Source organism: Echinococcus granulosus (assembly GCF_000524195.1).
Source record: "Echinococcus granulosus chromosome Unknown EG_S00041, whole genome shotgun sequence".
Classification (NCBI taxonomy): domain Eukaryota; kingdom Metazoa; phylum Platyhelminthes; class Cestoda; order Cyclophyllidea; family Taeniidae; genus Echinococcus; species Echinococcus granulosus.
The window spans coordinates 68,477-80,834 of NW_020170421.1; the positions used below are offsets into that span (position 1 = coordinate 68,477).

Sequence of the window (12,358 nt, forward strand, 5' to 3'; positions counted from 1 at the left end):
TGCTTAAGTCAAATAAATACTCAGGATATCTGTAAACATGAGGAACAATGAAAAATTTAACAGCAACATTTCAATGCCTGCTTGAATGAATGAAAAAAAAAATGCGTAGATGGTTCACAAATATTCTACTCTGCTAATTTAGTAGGCAAGTTGTGTAGTGATTTGCTCCGAGTCGACAAGCATGCTTAGAGTAAAATTGTTTTTTTTAGGAGTCCATTCACCACGTATTTTTCCATAAATTTTCAAAACACATTTTGGATGTGAGGGCAAATCATTTTTTTCATTTTCTTAGAAGGACGCACTGAAGCCATTCAGCATTTCAAAGTACTAGGTTATATTGGCAAGCATTCTTATGTCCACAGAGGAATCGTTGTACCCATCACTCAACCACACCAACTGTTGGGACGCACTTACATACGCAGGAACAGCAATCGCAGTTATTCCAGTAGACACTCGACCGCAATCAACCATATACACATCTCTGGCATGAGGTGGGAGAGTGTTCAAAACAGATGACACTCTCTTTCAAAGCTTTGAATTCTCCCCTACCAACCGTTGTAAAGATACAACGATTATTCAATTTGCCATGAAATTAACGAAACTTATTCACTATCCCGCCTAAAATGATTGTCTTCTTGGTTTAAACGTATGGATTCAGTGAGTTTTGTCTGTGTGAAATATGCTTCAATCATGAGTGTGTGAAAAGTGATTGAAATGACTTAGATTAAATCTAAGGATTTAATGGTTTACTTCAGAAACATAATGCATAAGCATATTTTCAGGTATTTTATAAATGATCTGAACAAGTCAAATACTTGACTCTCTATGACCAATTTTCGTGTCTACTAAGTAGTTGTGGATTACTTAAAGAGGACAATTTTTAAACAAACCGTATGCAAATTAACTCGTGTTAGTTTATTTCAAAGGTGTAATCCTTTGATTGCTTGTTTAGCTCTTCGGCTTGGTTGCACAGTCACTTAAAGCCTTGCAATTGTACTTCCGCTGGGTGGCATGGCCTCCGAACTATGCTAGAAGCCCCAAGCCTTTTTCCTCCTTCTATTTCTAGAAAGATAAGGCAAGTTAAAAGATTTTACCAAACTGTTACAGCTATTGGACGGCAAGCTTTATGACAAAAATTGATTACGTGTGCAAAATAAACTTCTCGCCCTTAATAATTTTAATTTAGCTTTTCAGACGGTTTACACGGCCTTTCCACTGTCATTTTGTGATTATATAAGCAATAAGAGACTAGTGAAGTCTGAGAACAATATGAAATCGCGTTTGACTGAATACCGGAAATTCGTTTGTTTTGATGTTACAATTCAACTGTGGAAATTTAAACCGCGAGGGACATGCTCTTGCCTACTTCAACGTTAGTTGACCTTTATCGAATTTCCAAAAGCTACAAGCATAAAATTTTAGCCCAAAGCAGGGGCTGAAAATGAGAAATGCGAACTCAATAAGGTACACTCGCTAAGAGAGTGAGCGAACTGGGTTAAATCTTGGGGAGGTAAAACACTTTTATTGTAGAATACACGAATGTAACTTAGGAAGGAACAACTTCAATATTGCGCAGGGCGTAAAGGGAAAAAGAAAGCAAAGACATTGAATGAGCTAACAGTAGACTAAATATTTTTCATTACTGTGTTGCCATCATACAAAAAATATCAAAATTTGCATCATAGTCCCCAGCTATTCCACTGAGAAGTGACAGGTAACTAATGCGCTATGGTATATGGTTTGGTGTAGGGGGTTTCACAGTAAATTTTTTTAATATTAAGGCAGGATCTCAATTTGAAAATTGTGCAAACAGATAGAGCAACGGTGTATTCACACGGACGGCAGCATTTTTCGAACACGTTTTATTCCAATGGGAAATGCAAAATATTTTAACTAGTAGTTAGGGGAAATTTGTACAGAACTCTGATACTCATTTTGCGATTCCCAAAGTAGAGAATGAAGTTGATAGTAAATGTGGGGGACTGAATGTCCTAGTTTTTTATCCATGCAAACTAATAAATTCTTCTTGAGATTCCTCTCTTTTTCATGTGGCATGTTTTCTTTGATTTTCTTGCCCCAGATGGTAACGTGTGGCTCTGAGAAGGTGGTCAAATCTACTACCACCGTGTTTGCTCCTGAGACGGATAATTACTGACTTAGAAAATTGTTTATAATACCAGACCGTTTTATGGGCATTGGGGTGGACGAGGCGTGGAGCTATAAATTAGGGTCTCTTGATTGGAGGTTTTTTTAACCTCAATGTAGAATTAGCCCATATTCATCTGGTGGCAACACATCTGGATATCGTTGGGGTGACTATAAGAAGGAGAAAAGGAAGCGTAAGAAATCCAATTATTCGTCTTCGTTTCTTTATAGCTTAACAAAATATTAAAGAATGTCATCGCTACTACCTTAATTTCAGAAGGTGACATTAAGCCATCATCTTTTTTCCACAGTATTAGTGTTTTGTGTTCCAAGCATTGAATGCAAAAATTATTTATTAGGCGAAACCTATCATAACGCTCTGTTTAAAAATGAATTACTGCTTTATCGCTAGGCCTGGTAGTACCACCGCCAAGCACTTCGCCATTAATGTTAAGGTTTGAGAAGGTAGAAAGCAACCTACCTTCATGACAGTGTAGTGGGATTTAGGTTTTCTTGTGTTTTACATGTTGTGACACGAAATTGATAGTGAAACAGTTATGGTACTTTGAGAGGCAAATCAGCTGGTAACTAATTTCCACTAATAAAGTATTTGGCTATTAAAGCGGACGGTCTTCACTGTTGTTTACATTGGTCTTCAACCCTGACATTGGATGGCAGAAGAAACAGAGTATCATTATGGAAGATCGAGGCTTGTATTCTCTTGAGAGGAATCGGCTGACTTGGGACCTGGAAATAGTGTGTTGCAAAATGAACACATTTCGTAATTGTTTATTAGTTTATTTTGACGTTTAAACAATTAACGATTATACGCTTGCAGCCACTTCGGAAGTGGTATATTTTTTAAGCTTTGATTCAAAATATTTATCCTGCGTTCACCTCAGTTGCTTATGTCAGGGAAGCTATTTCCAAAACATGATATGATTTTCTTCTCAGGGGCCAATCACTAAGTCTACCCTGTTTAGGACATAAAAAACCATAATGTAACAAAATGGAGAAGTTTCTCTTCAACTTTAATGCTAGATAAAAGATTGAGTAGCATCTTATTGGATTTGAATATTGTAAAGTAAAATTTGCAGTTTTTTAACACGGTTCGCTTTGATTCTCCACTCCTGGGAATGAGGAAAATTACGCAGAATCCGTAAAACGAGAAGTAAAAGATGGTGATTTGGTTTTTTAACAGAAGTGATTATGCATTCATAGGGTAATTAGCATGAGTTATAAACAGTAAACAGGATGCTGTGTCGATCATTCTTTGAAGAGGCGGATACGGCGTCAGAAGTGATCAATGTCACCCTTTTCTGGTGCGTGCCAACGACCTGCCATTGTGTGAAAATTGATGTATCTTCGTACCAAGCGATGCGCATGATGCTTGGTGGGTTAGAGGGGAAAATGGAATCGTTCTTAGCTAACACATTCCCCTATCTTTTTTCCGAATATCGTTAGCTAGTTTTTGAATCTATCTGATTTAAAATCATAAAAAATCAAAAAACAACAAACGAAGCTGAACTTTTACTAACCTCTTTCTGTTTTGGTTAATGGTAGAAGGCTAGTGGCAGCGGAAAGCGAACTTAATGCTAAAGGACAACTGCACTAATTTCTATTACCGAGAGGCAAACGTTAACATGGTGGAAGAAGAGCATAGGCTGTGGATGGGAAAGTCGATGAACATCCTTAGCAGAAGGGTTTAAATTGCCATTTACCTTTAGAAACTACTTCACCCCGTACTCCGCAGTCAAGTTATTGACAACTGGAGGGACACTAACCGTGTCGAGGAAGTATGTTGCGGAGCTGTCTAGATTGCCTCTTTGATGATGGCACTTAAATGTACACGCGATAATTCCTCCACGTCTCTAGTAATTTGATACAGCCCTGAGATATGAGTAGGAACTGGAAAACTATTTAAACTCCGTCCTTCCTTAAATGACTGCTTTAAGATCAGTGTCCTTACAGCTACCGATAGACATAGGTGGTGGGCTACACATTCCACGTTTTCCATTACAGTTCCCGAACAGGATGAAACTCCAGATTCAGTGGGATTGCCAAGTGTTGTGGCTGTCAAATACCTTCTCAGGTAAACGAAAATTTGATGGATGATGAGGTTGGTTCGTGGGTGTATTTCTCACGGCACCGAATACGCTGTGATGGTCGACGCGCGCGGTTGATCAAAGTGAACATTGGGGGCGTTGAAGTAGCTGTGTAATATTTTGGTTATTTTTTTATTCTTTGTTTTGGTTTTGCCGACACTTAAGGCTCTGCCTTTGTGCGTCCGCTCGCTGGCATGGCCTTTGGGTCATGGCAATAGCGCTTCAGCCTTTCTGCACGTTGGCATTGCATATTCTGTCCTAGTACTATTTCACCTTTCGACTTCAGGAAAGACTCGGTGCCCTACAATACAATGAATTTGTTTTGATTAAGATCTTGACTTAAAAAGCGAACAGACTATGGATGAACTACACTTTTAGAAAATGCTATTTATGAAGACTTTCAAAGCATATTCCCTTTATTCCTATATACACCAACAAAAGTGCACATTCCTTTTTCTACAGGCTTATAAATATCCTCCCTTTGATGTTCATTTTCCATACTATATTAAATGTCAGGTTATTAGTTAATTCCTCAACGAATACCAAGCAAGTAGAGAAGAAACGCTTTTCGTTGTTAGATTAATCACTAAAGTAGGATTTTGACTACTCCTATCGGGGTATCACAAAGTGAAACATAGTGCCAGGTTAGTCCCTCTAAGTACAATAAATCATCTTTTGGGGGCAAAAGTTATAATTCCTGTGATTGGCCATACTTCCTAGATAGCAAGCCTATAAGCTGAAGAAAGCGGTGAGTGAGAAAATACCTTTAATCTCCGAGGAGGAGGTTACGAAAACTAATTCCTTCTTAAAGTTCTGCCTCCCCCTTTTAAGCTGGATATTATATCGTCAAACAGTCACTCCTCTCAACGAAAGAATTTGAAACCGGAAGGAGATGGAAAATAACTCGCAAAACCTACCTTTTACCACTTAACTACTTTGTTTAAACACGCAACTTGGCAAGCATTTTGGATTCATATTCAGTGTTGCTGTTTGATCAAAGCAGTAGCATTTGTTGTCATGTCACCTTTTCTAGTTGCAACTGACATTTTATTTAAATGCTCCTTAGACTCCACATGAAAGCGCTTTATATCAGACGAAATAAATGGCAGTGGATTTTCGCTTTGTGCTACAAATTTGTTAAGATCGTAACAGTAAAGACGGTGAACAAATATTAATTTGTCTGACTGCAGGATTTATGTTACTTTAAATTCCTGCGATTTAACTAATGGTTAGCCACAAAATCTTTTACGAGCTAGGTATAAGTCGTCTTACCTTTTTATTCTTTTTTTAATAAATAGAACAACCTGCGAAGGCTAATTGGGCAGTTCATAATAGGATACAAATTTACTGTAGCGGCTCGAACCTTTCCTCAAGGCGAAGAAGACAAGATACTGGGGCAGAATAGGCACTGTCGACGTACAGAAGGGCGGGTGAGCTACTTACATAGCGTAGAGGCCATTTTTCGCAGCAAAAGTACAGAAGTGGAGCCCTTGTGTGACAGCAAAACCAAAAGAAAGAGTTCACCAAATAATTAAAGTCTTACATTACCTCTTTAAGATGTTTAAAATGCTTGCAGCTCCTGTCCTTAGGCCAGAATTTAAACCTCGATATCTACTTAGTAACAGATTCTTCATGACATAATACCTTAAGATATGTGGCTAGACGAAAGGTTACAAATTGTTGTTAGGTTTTCATCTGTCAAACGTAATTTGCCTTGGTGTCCCGGAAAGTAGCAAAAGAAAGGAATGTAGAGGTATTACTCGTGGTACTTACGCCCCCAATGAAGATATATCCGTCAGCATAACTGAAAAGGCTACTTAAGCAACACTTAGACATTTATTTTCCTTCTGCTAAGCCAAACAATATTCACTCATTCGTTTAGCCAAGAAAATAAAACGCAATTTCCCCTAAAAATTGTTGAATCATTTATGAGTTCTTGAATAATTACGGGAAGTTTTCTTCATCCGGGTGGGTATTGCCTATGGATTTTATCAACATCTACTTTTAAATTTTTTTGTAGAATAAATCAAGAAGATTAGATTGTGGAAAATTAGAGACATAGTGGGAGGTTAGAAGTTAAATGTATGCTGCATTAAAGTCCATTCAATCAACTAATTTCGCCACACTACAATGAATCCTCTTACGACAATGGGCTATATGAATTTTAGGCAAAATGAACTTCAGACATAGGTCGTTTTTTCGGTGAACCAGGGAGAAGCGGGAAGTAACACTCGCTGTCACGTTCGCCATGTAGGGTTGGACGATCACGTAGACAGATTTAATAACAGCACTTTCTCTTAGGTATTTGGTTATGTAAAGGAGGTGCGAGCGCCATCACTACTGCAAACATTGACACCACCAGCGTTGCAGTCCTACTGGCCAGACAGAAAAGCGCCCACGTCGAAGCAAAACCACTGTCTACAAAACAGTCGTTACTGTTACTATTGTAAAAAACTGATCTCCTACACAGTGTGTTTTACAAATTTTGGTTATTAGGACGCGCGTATGCGTGTCTGCGTTGGGTAGACGGCAGTCGGACGACGCTTGGCATTGGTCTGCGCGGTATTCCAATGAGACACAAACCCTGCCATTGATTTGCATCTCAGTAGCAGCATGCTTGCCTAATTAAGCGACACCACTTTTTACCACTTTAGGGAAGAAAATCGTCAAGGTCAAGCTAATGAATGAAATGAACTATAATTAGGTGGGAGAAGACTAGCTGTGCGAAAACTAACTGAAAGCCAAAAAAAAATAGAAAAAACAAAAATTTAAGCGCTGACTTTGAAAATTTCATAGGCTTCTTCTCCTTTATCCAGGCTTTCTTAGAAATGCGCCATTTACCTAAAAAAATAGCGATATTTACACAGCCTAAATAAATAGGTAGGTAATAAGGGCAGGATAGGTTTTGCCAAATAGACCGAATGACCGTTTACACAGTGGAGGTGGTCTACCCTTACAATCATACCAAAGATTTTTACGATCTACGTAGCCTAAATCAAGTGGAACTAAGGCCTAACCGATTCTCACAGTGGGTTTGGAGGTACATGGGTTCCCTATATGGTCTTTTGGCCCTCCTGATTTCACCAACTTCACTCATTTGATCCAAGGGGATTAAATAAGACTTACCGAAAAATGCTTTCAAATCTCTCACAATTTGTTCTATTCCCAGGTCATGCACATTCTGGGAGCATAAGCATCTTTCGCGGAAATTTCACGGTTATCTTGACTGCAGCCTTATTCATGCCTTTTGTCAATGATCACGGATATAGGGTCCAAATAAGATCACAGTTATGTAACAGGCTTATCACACGTTTTCTTGGACAAATGGGTACTCAAATTCAAACAACAACTCCGAAAAAAGTTGTTTGCAATTTTTGGTAATAAAACTTGTGAAATTGTTAAATGCGCCGATTAGGGCATTTTGCCCTTGAACATGAATTAAGAAGTGCTATTTAAAACGTAAAATTTGTCTTAAGGAATGTGCAAAACGATATTTATGTGTGGTGTGGAGTTCCTCTCGCGAGTACTGAGGAGTGACAACTACCATGATCACGTGATGGCTTTTGCTTGTTTACGTTAGTGGTGCACATAGTGGCGCGCATCATGTACCTACTGATTGGGAAAGTTTGGTGTAGCTCGCTGCACTGTTTTTTATAACTGATAGGAATTGAAAATACATACACATATCAAAGTAAAGGTGTAAGTCAGATCGTGGGTGCGATAGGGTACGCTTCGTCATTATCTGTACCTTTTTGCCCTTACTTCAAATCCATCTCTACGTCATAAAATTGAGGTCGAATCTGGTGAATGTTACTGCAGCCTACCCGCTCCACGAAAGCAGTTCAAGATGCTCTTCCAAAGATGCAGAGTCTCACTGTTTAGTGTGTTGCTGAGCATTTTGCGAAGTTGCAGTATGAGGCAGGGTGGGGCGGTATAAGGTACTACTTAGAAGTAGTTTAAACAAACAACTGCATAATAATTGTGGTGATGGGTCACTTGGAAACAGGGGCTCAGAAATCAAGTCGAGAAAGGCCCCAATTCGTTGCGATTGGCAAAAATAACCAAAGACTAGCGTAGTAGGAGGTACTTTCAAAACTGTTTCACGGGCACTTAAGCTATGTGAATAAATCGACTGTCTGTCTAGCGACTGACTTGTGATGGGAAATGAAAACATTGAGCAAAATAACGTATTTTTGGACATCGTACCTCACACTTTTAAGGGGTCATCACTTTCCTGTCAGACGACTTCGCTTGCGTTGTAAGTGAAGGATCAAGGACGAAATCGTTCATAGTGGGTTTCCAGTTAAAGTTCAAACAATTAGGGCTATGATCCACCTACTAGATTGAACTGGATGCAGGGTAAAATAGTATATGAGGCTCCTCTTCAAAAAACAGTCGTTTGGAGATTTTTTTTTTTATACACAAGACAAGAACTCAAATGATTCCCGTGACAAGACCGCATACCTCATTTTAAAATGAATTGAGAGGGCAGTCTCATTTCCAGCCTTCGTATTTTCCTGATATTTCATCATATAGTAATTACCATCTCTTCGTTATAATTAAACAATCGCATACAACGTGAACCCTTAGAAGAAATGGATGGTTTTTGCTTTTAGAGACTAAACACTTAATAAAGCGTATCTCTCTGCATACCTCTATCGAGTTAAGAAAGGGTGATGGAATTAATATGTTAATATTCCAAAGCGTAAAACATTTTAAGATGTTTTTTTAGTCACCCTATATATTATTATAGCCATAACAGAGAACAACAATTAGCAATAACTCCAGAAACTCTTAAAAGTATGGCAAAACCTGTTTTTCGGGAAGTGGACGAATCCAGGTTACATAACCACTCATCTCTGACGTTAAAGATAAAGTGGAATGGCACATGTCTTCTAAATTGGAACAAAAGGGCTTGCTAGTTTAAAAACTGTTAGCATAAGTCGCGATGAGATGTGACTTCTTTGGGTGTTCTAAGGACGACAGTCTGCTGCTTTTTAAGCACTTTAAAATAAAATGGACAAATTTCTGCCTTACCAGCTGAAGTCCGAAATGTGCACTGGCAGCATCATCACACAGCATTTGCAGATGGTAAACGAAGTGGCAAGATGTTAGCCCAACATGGGCACTTTTAATGGCCTTTTTCCAATCCACCATGGTCGGTAATAATTGCGAATGTTAGCCTTTTTAACAAAATGCCCCTTCAGATGGCATTTGGAACAACACAAAAGAAGTTTCCTTTGAGGGAGAAAAGTCCAACTCTGTTATGCTTTTATGCTCGCTTTTACCAGTAAAGGGGAGGAGCCTCAAAATGTCATATTTTGGAAAATACCCAAAGGCATTTCTTGATGTGCCTTAAGAATAGCCAAAAATTTTCCCTTTGATACTACAAAGGTCATGGGCTAGTGAGTGGTGAAAGTTTTTGCTGAATTTCTATTTGCAGTTACCTAATTCTTCGGAAGTAGGCCTAAATAAAGAATAGATTCAAGAGAAAAACTAGTTCGAACGAGGTGTGGAAATCACTTAGGTTGGACTACTTAATGAAATACCTAGAAACAATTGAAAATGGTTGCAAGAACTTCAATTGTCAAAGCGTCTCGCGTGGATAGCGCACCGTATTATGTACATCCTCTTCTTGTTCCAGAGCTTACATGCATTAACTCAATGAATTAACACTCTAGTGCCTTTTTCACTGCAGAAGTTTTGACATAAAACAGATCGCTACACCCATAGGTTGATCATGTAGCGCCTTGATACTTCTCTGAGGAAGAAAGAAGACGTAGTGTGGGGCAGAATACTCATTGCCAAAGTGGAGAAGGACTGGGTGGGGAGCTAGTGGCTTAGAAAAAAAGCACAATCGGGAGCCTTAAGTGACCGCGAAATCCAAACGAGAAGCTAAACTAATATTCAATGTGCTGCAAGCGATATTTCATAAAAATATACGATTATACTTAAATTGGTGTAGTATTAATTTAATCCGATCAAGCACCACTTTAGATGGTCCGAGAGTCTTGATGGACCCACCAATTTCTCGTAAAAATTTATACGGGGATAATTTGGATTTGTAAACATCTTCTACCTATAATTTAAGAGTGGATTTGCAAATATTTGATTAGCACCTATTGTGCGAAATAGTGGCGGAGGTGTACCCTCTCCCTATAGTTGCGCTTTATCCAGAAGCGATTTCGATTTTGAAGAGGTAAAATTTAGTTGACTTTTTTGCAATACTTTAAAGTGATCAATTTTGTTTAACATTTTAAAGTCATCGAAATCAAACACTGACGGACCAAGTCTCTGAACACCGCCGTAAGTAATCGTGAATATTAGGCAAATGTGTGACAGAACTTACGCAGTCAAGTTGGAGTCTAGGCTCAGGGTGTGAACAAGACTGCTCAATTCGCCGCATGATAGCAACAAATTGTACAAAAATTGAATAAATGCGAAAATAAAAAATGACCTAATACTCCCACTATTTTTGGTTATTCAATATACCAAAGTTGTAAAAACGGAGGGCATAAATTATACATTTTCATTCAAGCGCTAGTTTGGCCAAGTTATTATTTACCACAACTAGTTATGCACCAATTCTCCTACTTCTCCAAAAGTTATGAAGTTCACTTTTCGTGCTGCCAATTGGCAGCTTTTCGATTCGCTATTAGTCATTGGAAAAGTACCATGGGTGCAAGACTTAATAACTGTTGTGAAAAAGATGATTTGTAATATCCATCAGTTCTTAACTTTAAGCGATTGGTTTTACTCCGCTTTCTTGGATTCTCATCTGTTCTCATCGGCAAAAGTGTGAGAGTGGCAGGTGATTAACCGTGTGCGTTTTCATTTCACACCCAAGTCAAGTTCTTGGTCCTTTAGGGAACAACATGATATTTTGATATGTGGATTCATAGGAAATTACATGATTGAGGAAATATTTGAGTATTTAAGTGCAACACTTATGCTATCCACAAATGAGTAAATAAGGGATTTTATTTACTTGACGACCTGTAAGGTCCCATTCCCACAGACCTGACTGAACTATAATTTGGCGAGCTTCCAAAGTGGGCAAATTGCATAATCACGTGTAAGCTATGCCTCTTTCCCTCCTGTCTAGTGCATAGTGTTAGTTTTTTTCAGCCTCTCTCCTCGACTGCTTCAGCCACTAGGGACGCAAATTTCCCTACCCTTGACTGAGCGAAAATTCTACCCTCACATGTACTTTAAATTAAATCAACGTGGTCCCCAGGGGACAGCGTCTGCCTCCACAAGAATGAAGGCGGAGGATGGAGGCTAAAAGTGACAGTTTAGTGTAGGCAAAAATGCGGAAGGGAGATATCCCACGCCTTATCTATCCAAATGGATATTTCAACAGCTGAAAGAATGCATGCAATTATGGAAGAGGGATATAAGACAAATAAAGAACTACCTTAAATACATTGTCGACTTAAAGGGGGTGATTTGGCAAGATCTGAGTATTGTGTGCGACTTTTAGTCATTTGAATGTTATGTATTTGCCCAAAATGGAGGTAAGTGTCATCACCTCATTCCACCAAAGCAAAAAAATGTGGGTCACATGGCTGATCCATATAGCGAGTGCCAAGGTGACTTTTTGTTTTGACATTTTGATCTAAATAGTGGAGGGCTTACGACCCCCTTTATCTTGCTCCTCCACGTTGACATTTCAAGTCGGAACAAGAGCATCTACCTTGTAGCTTTATATTCTCCGTAGATGTTACGCACATTAAAATTTCTGAAGTCGTTTTGCCTCCACTTCAAAAAGGGTTTATTATACATATATGGTCGTGGTTCTACTTTCAATTATTCCTAAATTAATTCGAGTTTACTCCATTTTCAAACATTTTAACCAAAAATATTTGAATTGATAAGTCGATTTTATTTACTTGTTATTTTTTAACCTGTAACAACGTTCTGGATTATCTCTATGTTGTCTTTATGGAATTAAACTACAAGGTATGTTCCATCTCCTTTGTAAATACAGTGGATGGAAGCCTCTGAACAGAAAAGTTGCATTTGATGACTGTGGGTTTTTTGCCAGAAACAAGCATTGTCAATAATTTCCAAAGTATCAGTTAAGTAATGTAGCTTTCTTCAGATAA

General features: G+C 38.5%; 1 protein-coding gene across 1 annotated transcript; it reads left to right on the forward strand. All coding sequences in view use genetic code 11, as the record gives it.

Moving 5' to 3' along the window:
- Window positions 1-648: 648 nt before the first annotated feature.
- On the forward strand, window positions 649-6,289 carry EGR_05494 (hypothetical protein; the record flags this gene model as incomplete). The annotated part of the gene is made up of 5 exons (XM_024494743.1): window positions 649-657; window positions 2,377-2,455; window positions 3,187-3,229; window positions 4,713-4,823; window positions 6,271-6,289. The coding sequence occupies 5 exons, from the start codon at window positions 649-651 to the stop codon at window positions 6,287-6,289; spliced, it is 261 nt and encodes an 86-aa protein (XP_024350791.1).
- Between the last annotated feature and the right edge of the window lie 6,069 nt (window positions 6,290-12,358).